The sequence below is a fragment of the Epinephelus lanceolatus genome, chromosome 19, assembly GCF_041903045.1.
Source record: "Epinephelus lanceolatus isolate andai-2023 chromosome 19, ASM4190304v1, whole genome shotgun sequence".
Classification (NCBI taxonomy): Eukaryota; Metazoa; Chordata; class Actinopteri; order Perciformes; family Serranidae; genus Epinephelus; species Epinephelus lanceolatus.
The window spans coordinates 17,882,454-17,901,550 of NC_135752.1; the positions used below are offsets into that span (position 1 = coordinate 17,882,454).

The following is a 19,097-nucleotide window of genomic DNA, read 5'->3' on the forward strand; positions in this document are numbered from 1 at the left end:
ATGAGTGTGTTTTTGAAAAATCATCAGCTATCATAAACTCAATATTATAGTGTAATCTACTTTTATGGTATTTGATAAGAGAATTTTTACAATAATGTGTTTTAAAGAGACATTTAAACCCCAAATCAAAAATACATATTTTTCCTCTTACCTGTAGCATTTTTTTTGGTATCTGGATTGTTTTGGCATGAGTTGCCGGGTATTGGAAATACTTGCCGTAGAGATGTCTGCCTTTTGTAGAATAAAATGGAACTAGATTGCACTCGGCTTGTGGTGCTCAAAGCGCCAAAAAATACATTTGAAAAACTCAACAGCAATGTCTCTTCCCAGAAATCATGACCTGGTTACTCAAGATAATCCACAGCCTTTGTTGTGAGCAGTTTTGTGTCGGAACTATTTTCTTTCTACTAAACTAGACCAACTAACCATATCACCCAACAGAAGGAAGAGTGGACGAGAGCTTTGTCTAAACAATAACAACTCCTTAGTTGAGATGTAACATTAGCTAGCTCAGTAGTGATAATATTGGTAGGTATAGTTTGGTTGAAAGAAAAAAGTTCCGGCATGAAACTGCTCACAACAAGGTCTGCGCATTATCTTGAGTAACCGGGTCATGATTTCTGGAAAGAGACATTGCTGTTGAGTTTTTCAAATGTATATTTTGGTGCTTTGAGTACTACAAGCTGAGTGCCATAGAGTTCCATTATATTGGAGAGAGGGCAGACATCTCTACATCTATATCGCCAACACTCAGCAACTCACATAAAAAAAACCCTCAACCAATAAATAGCACTACAGGTAAGAAGAAAAATATGCATTGTTGCTTTTGAGTTAGACTGTCCCTTTAAACAACCAATATTTACACAAACATGACTAAGTGCATTGTGAAGGGCCTTGGTATTTAACAACCAACAAACACAAATGCTTCTAATGAATTATATGGTATTTATTTTACATTATATAATTTATTACTTATACGCCATGTAAACCTTAAAAGTGATCAACAGTGAGGATGCAAAGACGGGAGAAAAAGAGAGAATGTCCACTTTTTATACACGTGACAAAAAGAAGACAAACATATAGGTAAAGCAAGAATAGAAAGAGAGGAAAGAGATGGACAGACCTGCTTGCATGGAGCGTGCAGCAGCCTCACCGTATGGGCAGAGCCTCCTCCGGCGATAGCAGTATTACCGGCAGGATCAGAGCAGTTGAGTTTGCAGACACTGTCAAAGCGGAAGCCGTCAGTGCAGTGATAGGAGCCGTGGAAGATGGGAGGTGGGGGATCACAAGTCACTGGCTCACATGCCCCCTCTAGCCAGCTGCCATCCTCCGTGCACTGGCGCTTAAATGCACGCCTAAAGGGAAAGGAGATGATTAACAGTTAGCCTTGTAGGCTTTGTGTAACTTCAGTGAGGTTAAAATAAAGAGTCTTTAAATGGAACTGATTTGAAGGTGGTTTTTTTTATCATTTGGGAACATTTTCTGTTGAAGACACAAACCAACAACAACCATGCTTTCTTTACCTCTTGGGTTTGCTGGTGACGTGGTAGCCTGGCTTGCACTTGTACTTGCAGAGGGTGCCCACTTTGAGGCCTGTCTCATTGCAGCGCTTGGTCTGTAGCACAGCATTGGGCACAGGAGGAGGGGCTGGGCAGCGGAGCTCACAAAGAGCCTCTGGGAAAGACCACAGACCATCTTCTAGACAGGTAAGGGTGTTGTTTGTACCTGAGGAGAGAAAGGAAAAGAGGTAGATGAAAAATAAAAATTAAGCATTGGTCAGTGAATTTCAGTCAAAAATGAGAAATACAAAAGAAAGATGCACATGAAAATGTGTGGACTGAGGAGCAGAATTTGGACAATCAAGTGACTGAAGTGAAAAAGAATGAAATAATTTTATATTTTTGTAATTCTGACTTTCAATTGTTCTTGTCTGTATGTTATGGCATACTGTAAAATCTATGATATCACTTATTTAGGTTTCTACTGTGCATTAAATTTGTTTATACCATGGTCTGGGTGAATACCTGATTCTGAATGGCTGCAGGGTATCCATTAATTCCCGTTAATGGACACTGTTACCCTGGCACTGCTGTACAAGAGTCCAGACTCACATTAAAGCAGACAAGATTAGCATCCCTGTTCACCTACAGAGCCAGTTTCTAATCAGAATAGACTGGTGCAAAGGTGATTCATCCAGCTATTAATGTCTTCTTCCTGAATCCCCAATACCTTCTCACTAGAACCCTTAATGGCCTGAAACTAAAGATACTAGATGAGAACTCTTTTGTTAACAACAGCTGCCTTCTAAATAGCAACAGCTGTTATAGTTGCAGGAAATTGTTTAAGCTGCAAGTATACTTTTTGCTCCTAGGGAAATGAGTCTAGACCAACCCTTAAGTGCCTACATCTATGGACCTGGCTTAGCTGCACACAATCTGTAATCTTATATCACTAAGGAGAGGGTACTTGATTATTTAAAGGGACCCTTTCACAAAGTGTAATTAAACAGAAAACTATGGATGAGTTACTTAATTTTAATGGTGTAGAGTCTTACAGCAATAAAATAGTAATTTCAATCAGGTGTGATTGATGCAATCAAAAAATAATTCATCAAACACAATCAATTTGTTCCCTATCTTCTTTCCCATTGCTGCTTTACTCACGATCTCCTTGGATTCCAAAGAATAAGTATGGAAGTAAAAACACAAAAAGTCCAGAAGTTTTTAAAATCGGTAACTGCAGCTCTCTCAGTGGATTGAGTCCGAACAGGATGATCTCAAAAACCTGTAGAAGCCCCATCTCATCAGGCCCTGGCTATTTTCGGTCTATAGCTACAGTAAGAGAGTTGTGTTCACTGAAGTCTTGTTTTCAGCACAAACCTTCTTATACCTTTTTCTCTACCCCTACATGGACATCCTTCATTGAATCTCCTCCTTTGCTGTCCCTTTATGGACATCCTACATTACATCATAGGTAAGCGAGAGGCTTAGGTTTCACAAAAGTTCGGTGCTTTAGATCATATCCCTGGGTAACCTCACTTATGAACTAATGTTTTTCTAAGAATTTGCTGATCTGTTAATCTATTTTAATTCAGGTACTTCCCATTTTGGCCGGCCATCTGTGCCCGATTGGCAATCTTGGTAATTTCATCAGTCCTTTCATTTCCCTATTCACTAAATGCACATACATGTCATAAGGTTTAACCTTCATCTCCTCTTACTGTTGTTCTACTGGGGTGGTTCCTCTTCTCCGCTAGGCCCTGGCTCTGTCTGTGGTGGTCACAGGTCGAGTATTGGAGACATATAAGTCAAGTAATTGATAACCAGTTCTTCTTCTTTCTCTTCTTCTGGACTTTCAATGGTAGAATGGGCTTGTTGTGGTTCTGGCTTTTCATGAGGCTCTTCTGCCTCCAGGTTTTGCTTGTCCTATGTTTGTGGTTTAACAGGGCTTTTGTCTGGCTTTCTCTTTAGGGAGGCTGCAAGGCCCTGTGTAAGGCCTCCTGGATTTAGCGTTGATGACCATTTTTTGAGCTTCTCTGACAACATCTACAAAATGGTTCCGGAGAATCTGTCTGTTAATTGTTCTATATTAATGTGCTAGCTACAGTATCAGCTTGTATCTAAAACACATTAACAAGCTAACATCTAATTTCAACAATGAATGACTTCAACATTTCTTTAAATTTATAATGCTGCAGGACTTCAGCCTACACTGTTCCTCTGAACTTACTAACACTTGGTATCACATAAGTCACCTCTTTACTTCAGACTGCGTCCAACAGCACACATGGCCTATCATTTCTTTGTGAAAATGTTAATATTGATATGGGAACAATGACATGGCTGGAGCTAGCTAGTACTACTGTTTAACATACTGTCAAAATATACTTACTGTTTGTCACCCAAACGCAGTGTTATTGACTTTGAATCTTGCTAGCATAATGTTAGCTTTCTGGCTAATAGTTGAGCCAAAGGGTTCTAGGAGCTGAGAGGACTAGAAATATCTCCCATTGCTAAGTCGTTTCTACGGTTCGTCCTGTTTACTGGTGTAGAGAACATTTCCATTGCATAAGAACCAGATGGTAGTGATTCTTTCGGGTGATATTCAAATCCTTAGATTTTACTGAGTTATGGCTTATGAAAAACAAAACGCATAATAATTTAAATGAATGTTTTTTTCTGTTGGCAACTGACCATGGTATAAGCAGGATAATGCCTTTCAAGGTGTCAATAGCCAGGAATTAATGGATGACGTGAAGGCAACAGTTCCCTGCTGCATATCGTATGGTTCTGGCCTCCCCTCCATTAATTCCTGATAATGGACACCTCGTCTGGCATTATCCCTTACAAAATAAAAGGCAAAATTCAAATAATTCATCTCTTATCCTTTAACAATAAAATTAAGTGACTGTCACCTAATCTCATGGAAAATGTGTATCTCTGCATGCATGTGTGCACGCTCCACTATGCATCTTACCTACAAGCTGGGCAGGTTCTCGACACTGAAAGGTAATCTTCTTGCCGTAGGTGGTGCCCTCAGGGAAGCGGAAATGGGCAGGATGAACATGGTATTTGTCTGGCAGACCACAGTCCACAGGCTCACATGACACCTGCTTGTTCCACTTTCCATTTGCACAGGTTATAGTCACAGAGGAGTCTGACTGCAAAAGAAGACAAGATATCAAATGTCAGATAGAGATGATTACAGGACTTTTCTGTAGTAGGCTTTATGCATAAGTACGCTTTGGAACAAGCACTGATTTGTGCATTGATGTGACAGCTTGATGTCTCACACATCCTATAAATGTTTACCTCACAAAAAATGACTATAGCAATTCAGCACTCAATCCAACAAGTCTCCAATCAGTGTGTAACAAAGCTTGATCAGCCCTAGTGTACTGTAGCCTCACAGGCTACCCAGCAGCTCAAGTAACTGCTGATAGCATTTGTAAGGTCAAGTCATGCTACTCAGACAACTGATATCCAACAACTGCACAATCAGCCCTAACACAAAACAGATTGACTTTGATGGAAATGTGACAACAGACAGAGGGAGTCTTCCACAACTGGAATACCAATGGCTGTGGCTTTGTCTTCTGTCTGAGTTTCTGTATAAACATGAATCATAATACAAAGAGGTGGGAGACAAATAAAATACCCGGAGTAAAATAAAGCACACCAGCTTTGCAGGCAAATTAGCGCCATGCAGTTTCTTCCTAAGTTAGCTAGTGTCATCAAGTATGCCCCACAGCTAAGTGACTGACAGTAGTTGACTTTGCAGTTGCCTGTAAACAGAATTTTTTTTCCAGTGCTTCTTCCTGTCTAAGCTTCTCAAAATTGAGGCAGACTGCCGCACATTTTCAAGTGTACAAAGTGCATCCTGTGCGACTGGTCCCTTACATGTTGTTGGAATGTGGGAGGAAACTGGAGAACCCAGAGGAAATCCACACATGGGGAGAACATGAAAAATCCGCAAGAAACGGACTCAGGCCAGGAGTCAAACCCACCAGTGGTAACACCACTCTACTACGACAAACAAAGACTAGCTCAAGTCTACAGCACGAAATAAGACCTAGTTTAATAGATTAACATCCCTCCCTTCACACTATGAACATGTCATTGAGACTATTACCACTGCTGAAGTAGCTATGATCTGGCAAGGTCTGACTGGGGCTTGCAAAGGCCACATGTCTTGAATTCTTGTGTGTATGTGTGTCATATCAGTGTGTAAGCATTCCTGATCAAGAGCAATGATTGTAAAGTGAATATAGCATTAAGGACCCAGTATTACTGGTGTACAAGTACTGTACAAGTTCCTGGGAATGGAAGGGGCAACCAGAAAGTTTCCAAAACATTACATTTCAAAATGGCAATCTCTTGTTCCTGACTATTTTTTTTTTTTAACCAGAAACATTTCCTGAACTTACGTCTATTTCCTATTAGAAATAGTTCTGATTCCTGTAAATTATTTGGCTTGTGGCATGATATTTGCAGAGATGAGACCAAAATGGGGAGCCTCTGCATCATCCAAACCTCAACTGTTTTCATCCTCTTCCATTAAATAGCACCATGTAATGCAACAGGAATGAAATTGATAGCGGTGCCAAGAAATCTCACAACAAAGCTGTGAGAGCTCAATCATTTTGACTTTTCCCTCTCAGAACAAAAATGGGAAACCTGTGTTGTTGCCATGAATTACACTCTACCCCTGTTTTGGTTGACCTTAATTACCCACATCTTTTTAAAGAGTGGCCAAACATTAAGGCCACACAAGCTGGACTCAGTTAGCATTACATATCTATTGCTTCATAACCTTCTCTCCCTTCCCGTGTATTTCTATCTTTCATCTTGATCCCATTATATGATATTGCATAACAGTATCAGGTTCCCTCAAAATAAATAAGCCCCTTTCATATTTGGATATCCAACAAAGTAACATATGCATCACATGTGAGAGCCTGCTGAAAAATAACTGGGTGTAGAGTTGAATGAGTAAATCATGATGGGAGGTTGTGAACAAAGTCTGCATGGAAGAAATGTGGAAGGATCCATTTAGTGTTAATGTGCTGACTGTAAATATGTGTGCGAGTGGAATGTTAAGTAAGTTACATGGAATGTTGTTTTAAGTTACAAAATTTACCCATCTTTAAATGCGTGTAAAAGTGTGATCAGGTTTATGCACAAACACACAAATGCACACATGAAGAAATGCATTTACATTTACATACATCAGCCATGAGTTGTTTTCGCATTTAATCAAGCATGTATCCCCAAGTGTGTTTGTGTATATAGGGTTATATGCCTGTGTGTGTACTGTGTGTGTAAATGTGTGGGAATTTTCCTTCCTGTAAAAAATTTACAGCTGACCATTCTCTTCCAGAAGCAGTTTTAACAACCTTTGGCTACTCTGTCTAATTCAAGCCAGACAGACTAACAGACAAATGAACCGACAAACAGACAGCCTCTTCCTTAATCTTAGGGGGTCGCCTTCACTTGGATGGCACGCAAACACATTATTGAGTAGCAAAAGTATAGTAACACACAGATGAACGTTAATAGGTAGAGTTATTACAGTGTTGCTTAATAATGGAATTAAGTATAATTTATTATTGTCTTGTCCTCATGGAAAAGCCCTTATGAAACAGTGTTGGAGTAAAAAAACTGCTTTACTTAGAAGCAGAGAGGTTTTATTTGCCTGGAATATCCACAGAATTTCTCGTACAAAAACCAAACGGTTGCACAAATGATTTTGGACAGAATGTGTTCAGAACAGTAAAATGTGGCCGGTTGTTACTGAGAACCTAACAGTACTCAGAAGTAGACATGCTTCTAAGTACATGAAATTCTGGGAGGGTTATAATAAATGAACCACATCAGCCTACACAGACTGGATGCGTGAGCTTTTGTTTTGAGTGGAAGAATTAAGAAAATGTCCAATTTTTTACCAGAAGTCTAAAGATTCTGAGTAATTCTTTTCCCATTGTAGAAATAAGTGAAGGATACACAGGCTGTCTGCTAGCAGACATGGAGTGAAGGGATGGGTTCTGTAACTTTGACCACTCTTCAATGCAGGACAGCACACTGAAATTTGTATTCACATGCTCATCCAATCAGAAGGAGCCTCACTAAATCATCTGGTGCCAGCCATTCAACTGTCAATCCCTAACTCATCATCCACAAAGTCAGCAACTTAAGGAGTAACAATGTTAAAGGGCTCCGCCTGTACTTAAAAAACTAGGATTACAATGTACTGCCTTCACGCTCATTCACATCAACTCGGTCTTATTCGGAAGTCGTCAAGTACTGGCACTTGGGCAGTGACTTCGCGTGTCAGACACCAACGGAAAAATGTCGTCCCTTCATGTAGGCATGATGGTTGCTGTTATCATGTAACGGCACCTGGCGGTGAAAGTTAAGGGGTGGTAAGTCCTAGTAAGGTGGGTGGGATCGGGGGTGGATGGGTCCAGCAACCACCGACCAGGAGGTCCGTGTTTGCTTTTCGTATGAATGTAAAGCCAAACGTGTGTGTTGGCGAAACGTAACCACATCCATTTGTTGTCGAAGGGAAAAACATCAATTTACAGCGTTGTATCGTAGAAGTACATTTATTTTGAAAGAGACTGTAAGCACACTGTACATTTCCTGTGAAAACGGAAGTGTCTTTTGAAAACACACAATGCATGCAACTAGCCGAAGTTGACACGGCGTCCCAGAACGTCAACAACAAATGCACCCAGGGTAGCTTACATGTCATATGTCAATATGGAAAGACTTTGACCAAGCAACGATATATGGCGAGGTCAGGGTGAGAATGTGTTATTCACATAGGTTTTAGTTCAAGCAGGGGCAGAGCCAGACGAGGCAAACATTTGAAGCTCTGCTCCCCAGGAGAGATTTTTTTTCCCATTTACCCCATTTAGTTATGTCCACGGTTTTTCAAGTCCTTTGAAATAATAAGAAAATAACAAGCAGCCACCTCCAGGGCAGAAAAATAATACCAAAAGGAAGTGCTAAAAACTGCAGCGCTTTAAATGGCCACTTGAGGCTGGCTCCAGAAGCCAGACAATATCGGGGCTACTCTAAAAATCAAGGATCCTCAACCATGCCAAGTGAATGTGGCCATTAATACTCTGAATTGAATATTAGGCCAACAGAGGAACACTAACTTAGATATATTTTTAGGGAATTGCATAGATTCAGGGCTAGAGCCCCAGAAGCCACTCCAGTGCCCCATCTCTGGCTTAAATGCTTACAAGGGTGAAGCCCAGTAGAGGTATTCCCTGCTGCCTGCACCATCAGGACAGAATAGGACTCAGACACAGAAAAGCAGGATGCTCTTCCCTCTGCACAGGAGGAGGGAAGGTAAAAAGTGGTATTCAAAAATAGCCCGACTGACCTTAAAGGCACAATGTGTAACAATTTCAGTTGTTCTTTGAGACACATTTTGCAGTCAAAAGTGTGTCCTAGCACATGTGTATTTACCTCCATCAGCGTCTTTAAGTATGTCCGTAAGCTCCAAAATTCTCATTTACATATACATTGTGACCGGTGTCTCATCATGTACGTGCGCCATCTTGAAAATACAGGTACGTACAGGGATATACTTGAGAAATACAGAATCGCCTTTCGCGTTTCCACTTGTCGGTTTCCGGTTTCCTCCTGCAGGTAGAGTGACGAAAAGCAGCAGCAAGCAGGCTAGTCACAAGTGCTGGTGCATTTGAAAAAAGGCAAAAAAGGCAACATGACCGGCGATTTCAAAAAACGAGGGTCAACATCGGGGTAGCCTTTCCCAGGTGAAGAGAGCTGCTGAAGGAGAATCACAGCTAACAGCGGCTAACAGCTGTTAGCAACGAGCTCCGCTAACAACGCCGCTAACAGGTATTAGCCGCTGTTAGCGCTGTTAGTGCTGTTAGCTGCGCTGGTCGCTAACAGCTGTTAGCGACGCAGTGTTGCGAGGAGAGGGATGAGGTGTGTGAGGTTGAGCCACTTGTCAGTTGTCAAAAGACAAGACGTGATTGGTTTGTTTCGATTTACACCCGCCCCAACAGTCCTACATTGTAAACACAGCCAGCATGGTGAGGAGGGGGGTTGTCAACTCGCGTCACGTGTGTCTATGTAGAAGCCTGAATGAATACTCCATGAAGTATTGGATGACATGGTTTCATCAGTGTTATCATAGCTTTTTGGTACACAGCAGCTACCGTTGTTGCAATATGCGTTTGAAACAGTGAGGCGCTAGAGTGCGCTATCTGTTTGAATGCAATATACGATCTCAACACTAGATGGGAGAAATTCCTACATAGTGCCCGTTTAAAGTCACAGTGAAATGGAGGCTAGTGCATCTTTAGCTTCTGTAAAGTGACTAATGGCTAGCTACTACACCTAACTACTACAACTAAAATTCTGACACATATTAAGTATTTAAAAGGATAAATGAACAATTGACAGAATTTGAAAAATATAATTTTCATTTCACTGTGTCTGTAAAGCCCCTGAAAACGTGGTTTCAAATTCTGAATGTTTTTCTTGAACATGAAATAGTCACAACTTAATAAGCAACAATCACAATTAAAATCATAACTAAACAGCCTTGGGTGTTATTTATTTGTTCACTACTTTACTTCCTGGCTGTGAGACAAAGGGTGTGAACCTGAGATAAGGTCTTTAAGTTTATTTAAGTTATACTTCATTGATTGCCATGGTTTGTCCTCTGCATTCAACCCATTCTTACTAGCAGCAGCACAGCACCTCTGGATCAACTCCAGCTCTCAGGAGCCTTGATGAAGGTCAAAGGCAAGAGTAATTCTAATACAATGCCTTACATGCATATCTTTTGGAGTGGGACAAAAACTGGAGCACCCACAGAAAAGCCAGGCACAAGAACATCATGACGTCTTCATTTGGGTGCCCATAAAACATGCACATAAAAGGTAGCTGAGCTGGCTGATTGCCCACTCAAATGAATATGACCAAAATAATATGTTGATATGGCTCCTACTAGCCCTGAAATCAACAAGTCCTCCAACCCATACGCCCACATAAGTCGTTTGTTCCAACCCTCAAATATGACCTGCAGGAGCATTTCCCAAAATAGCTCCCCTACCAGTGTCCCCCTACCTAAATGACAGGAAAGGTTGTATATAAAGTTTTAAGGTTAACGTTGTGAAATAGCTGCAGTTGCACCAAACTACTTCCTTAGGTTTAAAAGAAGATGGTTTGGTTTAAAATAAGACCATTTTTTACTGACTTAACATCATTTGACATACGCCATGACATACTACATAGTCAAAATGACTCAACATTGACTTTTGGTTTCATACAGGACACAAACAGCAATCTCCTAATTGAAAGTCTTGTGTTTTTTTATCTATCTACCACCCTGACAGGCAGACTTTGTCGCCCTTTAAACTACATCACCTGGCTTTTTCCTTTGCTCCTGTCATTATTACTATGGCTACCAGAGGTCACCTCACAATAAATGGTAATATGGGTTGTAATAAGCTGCCTGTATGACCTATGTGGTCGTATTTCGGAGGAGGACGGTTTCCCTTAAATTTATATTGGATATAATGGCTCATTTTATACCAGGAGTTATTTCTTAATGTGTGGAACACTTTCACCATTGATTCGACAAGATCTAAAGATGGTGTTTTGGTCATTAAAAGAAAGTGGATGGGCAATCATATAGTGGGCAGGTAATTGGGGTTTATAGGTTTGTTCTATAGTGGACAGTTGTAAAACCTGTAGAGCCTGTTAAATGAAGTATCTTTTTAGTGTCAGCACTAAGTGTCCCTGAACCATTTCAAAGAGACTGAGAGATAAGAAAAACAGATAGCAACTAGAGAGTTCTCTCAGTAGAGTGCAGATCTCCGCCAGGTGTGTCTGGGGGCATGTGGGTGGGGAATAGGGAGTGCAGGGCAGGCTGTGTGTCCGGTGTGCATGCATGACAGTGGTGGAACAAAGCAGAGTTGAATCTCACTGAATTGTCCCTGCTGGCTCCCGTAAAATCAAGATGGGGGCAGGATTTTTTTTTTTTAAAAAAAGGGACTATTTACCTCATATCTTGTCTTACTTTGGTGGATCATGACTAACAGGGTATGGAGTTAATCTGCAGATGCTCTGGTTAAAAATGAGACCAAACTTTTCTATTGATGTCAGTTTTTGAGTGTAGGTAAGGCTTGTTTTTAGCCTGGCTGATTGCCAAAAATGCCCCTTTTCTACATGACTGGCAATTGTTGATCACGTGCAGCCCCTACCAGCCGGTTAAGAGGAGTGAGGAGTCAGCTGTCAATGACAGAATAAAAAAGATTAGTCAATACAATAGTTTATTCAAAAATTATGAATCAACCAAACCACTAAGGGCTCATTTATGCTCAACGTTAAATATGGATCCGGATACGGACGGAGCCTTCTGTCCGTGCTCCGCGTTCATTTCGTCCATATTTCTGCACGTTTCCATAAAGCTTACGGATACGGGCCAAATGGAGCAGTACCACCGGGAACCGTGGGGGCAGTGTTGCTGTCACTACCCGATGCGTAGCTCTAGTGAGACACGAAGAAGAAATAACAATTCAATTTCTCTCATCGGCAGTACTATAGAAAAGAATTCTCCGTCCTCCAGTCGCAATGTATTTAACGGCCTCACCAACCACCGCCTCCTACAACGCTGCCTCTGTTTTTGTCTTTTATGCAAGATGTACATTATCAATATCTCCTCCACAGTCGCCATGTTTGTTTTTGAGTTTGTTGTTGTCATAAACTTTTGACGCTGGGCTGCCTCCTGGTGGATATATTGGTTTACATCCATGCCAACGTAAAGGGCGCATGGAAGTATGTGGGCAGTGATGGTAACATCGTTTGAAACTGACGTATACATTTTCGTACGTAAAGGGAGCATAAATGAGTCCTAAAGGTCCTTGAGCATACAGACACAAATGTGCACAAAAATTATTAGGCTAATGGGTCCAATAGTATGCAAGATTAGCTGTAGACACACAGATGCACACACACGGATGAACACAGCACCCCATCCAGACTTACGCCTGGCGGAGATAATAACAAAAGACACATATACAAATCAAGCAAGTGAGGGGAACAGATTTCTTCTGAAGATAGCATTATTTAAGACGGTGGTGTTCCCAGAACCACTTTGACATCACTGAAACAAGAATGTAATTGGTTAATGAAAGGAGACAAGGTTGTGCTTCACGCCATCAACCTCAGCGCAGAGGTGTGTGTGTGTCCTTTAAGCACTTGTGTGGCTGATAAAAAGGGGTGTGAACTGAGGGGAGAAAGAAAATCTGAGGTAACATTGTTTTTGTATTTGTTTTTGTCACCTTCTTGTTGTTTTTACATGGGGTTTTAAACTACTATCTCATGTGATGAGAAGTAAGAGCTGATGTACCCTGAGTATTTGGCCAGATCGATTTAAATATTTTCTAAGACTGCTTGACATAAAGCACATTCCCTTTATTACATTTGATGTCAAATGGATGTGTCCAGAGTATCTCTCAAATCTTTACTGTTTGTCCAATTGCCTTGCAGTGGTACAGTTGAGTCAGTCACAGCTGTGTCGCTACAGAAAGAAACATATAGCTGACCCCCCAAATCTACAGCTAGAAGCGAAGCCTGCTTCAAAATGCTGCATTCTAGTGTCAGAACTAAAAAAGGAAATTATATAAATTATGGTTTGCAGTTACTGGACAAAAACAACTTTGGTTTACAGCAAATGGTGCCCTGTGAGGCTGCTTCTGCGTTCAAACTACTAAGGCTTTCGGAAGAGACTGCGACTGCCCCTGGAGGGATGCACAACTGGTGAAATCATCTTCCAGAGAATTGTTTCACTCTTTGAGGATATAAGACTGGACTTGAAATGGATCAACAAGCTTGTAATAGAAGACACTCCTGCTATGGCAGACAGGGTGAGTTAAAAAAAGATTGGATTCTGTTATGATAATTATTAACATCAGTCAGTCTGCACAGCTAGTTTGCAGCACCAACTTTTTTTTTCACCAGCGGCATGTCAGCTGACTGCAATGATTTACTTGTCCTTACTGATGTTACATGGCTAAGCTTAAAATGATTTCAGAACTGAGGGAGAGGATTTGGGCATTTTTACAGAGCATCATTTATTAGAATTGACTGCAAAATGCTAATTTGGTATTAAATCAACAAAACTGACCAGATGTCTTTTAATTGAATGAATGGATGCGAAAAGTTATTCATAAATAACAGGTCCTCTAAATACCTTTGAACTGTCAGTCATCATTTGTGGGAAACCTTCAAAGTCCAAAAACTGATATTTGGCACAGCCCTACTTTTGTTTTCTGTTCTCTCCTGACCCCCCTTCACCCCACTTTCTCTGTACTTTCCTGCCTCTCCCCTCTGAAAAGTATAATTTATCACTAAATGAATTGACATTGATGAATAGCCACAATAGTGCACTGTCAATCAAAATCTAATGCAATTAGAAGTTTGTGCAGACTCAATGGAGAAACTATTCGGCTCGTGTTTGTACATACAGCATGTATGGATGTGGAAGTGAATGTGCGTCTGTGCACATACACGCACACATACTTATGCTTCTTTCCGTGTGCAGATACAGTATGTGCATGTGTGAATAAGGCCATGAAGAGGAAGACGGAGGGACAGCTGAACGACTTTGTGGTTTAAGAAACCCTCCAATTATGACGAGTTACAGATCCCGGCAACAGCCATGCGAAAGATGGGAGAAAGAACACATTGTTAAGGTCAGGATCCTGACTGAATACCAAATAAAATAATTATTTCCCCCTCTCTTTTACTCTATAAAACTCTTGTCTCTCACACAAACACACCCTCACATACAGTTCCAGACTGAAATACACATAAAAACAAAATTTACCTTGTTCTTTAAACCTCCCGTCTCTCTCAGGGAGCATTAATAGATTGTCTTGCAGACTTCTTTACAGAGCCGTGGAGAAGGATAAAGTGTTTATATGGCCTTTACAGCAGCTTGGCCCCAATCCAAAAGGTTTACAATGCGGTGTCAACTACCCTGTTTGTTTGTTTACTTGTGGTGCGCACGCATCTGTGTGTATACTGTATCTGTCCGCATCTGTGTCCTGTTTATGCAGGGGATTGTCTGTACTTTACTGTATGTGTGCTGGTATTGATATGGAAGCATTTAATGTGTGCTGCTGCGAGAGAGAGCGGTAGCAAATCTCTGCCCTTTAACAGAGACTTCAATGTGTGCGAAATGAGCAGGAATGGAGCGAGGGAGGGAGAGGGAGCAGACACTATGCGATGATGTCATCGTCCCGGTGGAGTAGCGATACAAAGTGACTGTTTGAGGTGATGGTGCAGCATGCTCAGCAAGAGACTAAACACTATTATGTCTGTGCTTGTACGGAATATGTGTGCTTGTGTGTGTGTTTGTGTCTGTGTGTGTGTGTGTGTGTGTGCGTGTGTGTGTGTGTTTATATATGTGTAGCAAGCCAGCAAGAGGAGGAGACTGGGGCGTCTCCACTCCTCAGTGCAGCACTCATCTACCTGGATGTTCATGATGTCATCCTCCCTGGAGGCTTGCCGTGCCAAGCCTAGTTTTTGCAGGTGACAAAATAAATGCAGAGATAGAGAGGAGAGCAGAGAGAAAGCGTGTTTGCACTCCTCTCTTATGGCCATTTGTGTACTTGAGTTTGCATCAATGCATGTTCATGTGTGCATTCACGAATGCATGTTTGCACGCATGTTCCCATATGCTGTAGAAATGCTTTTGCACTTAAGCGTTTGCATGTGTACATTTATGCATTTATGTGCCTCTTTTTGCACCGAGCTCCTGTGCTGCCTGTGTGTGTGTTTAAACATGTGTGTAGCAGTGTGTTTACCTGGCTCTTGATGATGTCATCATCCTGGTGGACTTGCAGGACGTATCCAGAGTTGCAGTAGATGGTGCAGCGGTCTCCATTGTAGAAGTGGCGGCCAGGGCTACTGCACTTGAGCTCTGCATTGCGGATTAAGGGTTCCTGGCAGTCAATGGCTTCGCACGAATAATGTACACAACTACGAGGGAGCGTGTGTGTGAGGTGGGGTGGGGTGGGGGGGATTGGTTAAGAAAGTGAGAGAGGGAGAGAGACAGAGAGAAAGAAACTAAAAACCACATTTAAAGTTACAACCAACATAAATTCAGTGTATAAAATAATATTGCAGACACTCAAACATGGGAGCAGTCACACATTTGCTCACAAACAGAAAAGCCACGCATTGAACCAACCACATCCATCCATCAATGACTGCTTAACATATCAAATCAATAAACCACATGGAGAAAAGATTGCCATATTTGCTATGCGCATGAAAGGGGTGTCTGTATGCGTGTGCACATGGCAGAGCATAGTTTGTGAATTAAGAGCGACAGGATATATTATGTACCGGCTACAATGGCACAGTTTGGCCACAGCTCTGTGTTGGTAGCCTGATGGAGAAGGCATTTAATACTCTTGGAAGGCTTGGATGCCCAAGGCACCTTTTTACAACAGTCCACATTCTATAGGGTTTCCTTCTGAAGCCGACGGAGAAATAGGGAGAGAGAGAAAGAGGGGAAGGTATGGGGGCATAGAGAGAGGATGAAAGAAAATACAGGTCTGGGGAAACATTGTTAAACTCACTCCTGCAAGAATGGAATCTCTGTTTTGCTCTTTTTATCCATTTGTTTTCCTGCAGACAGCATTGTTCACTTTTCTACGCTTTTCCTCTCAAATTATAAACACTGCAAACCTTATATACAGCTAGATTTTTCCTTATGTCCTTCCACTTTTCTACCTTACTGTCACTCTCACTGTAGAAAGCAAAAGTAAAACCAAATGAACTCAACAGCTCATGAAGATGCTAAGCTGAGCAGGTAAAGACTGTTTATAAGGCACAAGAGTAGTAATTCCTTATGTCTAGGCTTTCTGAGGACAAACTGGAAGCCTCCTCTGTGGCCACTTTGGCTCGGAACAAATCTCCTTGTGGTTTTCTACTAGTCACGCTGGAATTTCTGACATAAATTACAATTAACTACCTGTAAAACTATCCTCCTCCCTTGTGAACGAGAAGTACAGTATACAGCACAATAAACAGTACGTGCAACAAATAGAATATATAAAGTTAAAAAACAATGTTGGAGGTGATAAGTGCGGGGGAAAATGGTGCAAAAAAACTGAGAGAAAAGGGAGAACATATATGCTTTTGCAGACAAGCATGGAACATAAAACTGAGTCATGTTAATAGCTCCTGTTGTTAACAACTCAGGGAAAAAGGGATGTGGTGTTTTGTGGAGGCATAAGTATTACGGGAAATGTGCTGCTCCAGCCCAGGAGAATGAGAGAGTGAAAGCGGGAGGCACAGAAAAGGGAGAATTAAGGAGAAGGAGATGGCAAACAGTTACAGAGAAAGGACGATGACGTGAAAGTAAAGGATGAGGAGACAGCATGGGATAACATTTGATGAAGGGGAAGGAGGAGGAGGAGGAGGGGAAATGTGGAAAAGCAGGGACAGGGAATGGGAATAAGGAGGAAGTAAAGATGGAATTGGGTAATATGGAGAAGAAATTTGGAAAGTGGGGTAAAGACGACAAAATGCAGATGATAAACTGGAGTCGAATGAAGAGAAGAAACAGATCAGCGACATAAAAAGACAGAGAGTCCGAGCCAGGATTCTCTACAGATGTTGTAAGGACAGACGGGTAAATAAAAAAGTGATCATAATACTATCTGGTTGACTTGCAATCATAAGAAACATTTGTTTTCAACAGCCTCTGGAAATTAGCTGAAGCGCAGGGAATATGAAAGAAAAGAAAGTCAGTGAGAACTCCAAGAGAAAGCAACTAGTCTATGTGTGTGTGTCTGTGTGAGTGCGGTAACAAACAATTTCCTGGCTGGTGCAGATGCAGAGCAGTTTTAATCTATTTAGGTGCTCTTGGATGTCTCACTGGCACACAACAAAAGCCACAAACAGCTCTATCTCTCTGCACAGACCCCCAACCATCTATTCTTTGTGTATTGTGGTGTTTATTAGTGCATTTCTTGTTGAAAGGGTTGTGGGAGCATCATCAGTATGAACCGTCTCATGCATGACAGTGGTGTGGAAATTGGCAAATTAGTGACTCCTTGTGCGTGTGTGGTCTGGTTTAACTATGTTTGTGAGGAGTGACTTGACATCATGTGGTTAGTAGTTAAAATTAAAGGTACCAGAGACTCAAAAAAATTGTGAATTTGTGGTTAAATATGTGTTAATTGTTGTTTGGTGGTCTTTCAGCACCTGTTTGAAATATCTTATATCTACCCAAATTTGATCATCTTTACTTCTTTTTTTTTTTTTTTTTTAGATGTTATGGATTATTTCATCACACACAGAAAAATGTCCAAATATGGAATACTGCTCTACCTTGGGCAGCACATTTGATGTCTGATTGACAGGACATTTATTTAATTAAGTTGTAAGAGTTCAGAAAATGGCAAGTAAGAACCCCATTGCAAAACGCATTACAGGCGAATCATGTCTGCTTTGGCAGGACTTTTCAAAGAAAAGGACTATTTGTATGCAGTGTGCACTTCAGCCGAACTCAATACAAAACAAACTGGGGTGGTAAACAAGATTTAGTGCTGGAGGCAGCGCGGCGGCTCTATTGTTGGAAATTCGCGGAGCTCAGCAACAGGTCCAAATTAATTGCAAATTTCCAGTGATATTATATGTGTTGCTGAGAACTTTTTTACAGTTATAGCTGTAGCTTTGGGGCAGACTTGTAACATTAAACAGCTTGTTGGCATCATTAATTAACGTATGCCTCTCCCTCTCTTTGGCTCATATACACACACACACACACACACACACACACACATACACAGCTCTTAGCATCTTGTGCCTCTTCTCCATTTGTCTGAATGGTATTCTTGACTTGCGTCTTGTGTGTAAGTGTAGTCTGTCCTCTTTCCAGGCAGCAGGGAAGACATTTTGCGGTCGGGGTCTGACTGGTGCTTGGTGGCACCTGGAAATTGCTAGACATTTTCTCTGATTCACAGCCCTTACTACAAACACTTAAAACCTTTCCTGGAGAAGTCAAACTCTCTCAATAATTACACCTCATATTTGTTTATTTCTACTTATGCCATGTCTGTCTACTCTGTGTATACAGCACCTATTGTATGACTGACTCTGGAAGACTGACAGATCCTTCCGCTGTTGCTCTGTGGAGTTTTCTTCATTAATGTCGACCGCTGTGCAACTATGAAGCCTTTTGAGACAGATGTGATTTTGGGCTATATGTAAAAATCCTAACAGCAAAATACAGATATTATTTTGCCATTCATGGGTTGTCATGTTAAACTGGTGCTTTCAACATGCTCCACAGGTGAATTCTTACTCCAGAATTTATTATAAAGACACGAAAAGAAGTGCTCCTACCATCCTGATGTATCATAACTTTGATGAGAGCCCGTTCTCATTCTCAGTGCATCAAATACCGTCGCTTTGTCATGCCCATCGACGTGTGATATCAACACCAAAGGCACCCTTTAGAGTCTTTATGAGACGCACTGGGCTTTCAACTAACTCCAGTGTAAACCTATCCATGGCCAGTGT

At 41.3% G+C, this 19,097-nt stretch overlaps 1 protein-coding gene across 2 annotated transcripts in view; it reads right to left on the reverse strand.

The window, feature by feature from the left end:
* pappaa (pregnancy-associated plasma protein A, pappalysin 1a) overlaps nucleotides 1-19,097 on the reverse strand; it is a 117,164-nt gene that overhangs the window by 26,458 nt on the left and 71,609 nt on the right. The window contains exons 14-17 of one of the 2 annotated variants that reach the window (XM_033646882.2): nucleotides 15,365-15,539; nucleotides 4,477-4,660; nucleotides 1,524-1,725; nucleotides 1,154-1,355 (exon numbers count right to left, since the gene is read on the reverse strand). In XM_033646882.2, coding sequence (XP_033502773.2) covers nucleotides 1,154-1,355; nucleotides 1,524-1,725; nucleotides 4,477-4,660; nucleotides 15,365-15,539 — 763 coding nt within the window. Of the gene's footprint in view, nucleotides 1-1,123; nucleotides 1,356-1,523; nucleotides 1,726-4,476; nucleotides 4,661-15,364; nucleotides 15,540-19,097 lie in introns of both variants that reach the window. The other variant, XM_033646881.2, reaches the window with a different exon arrangement.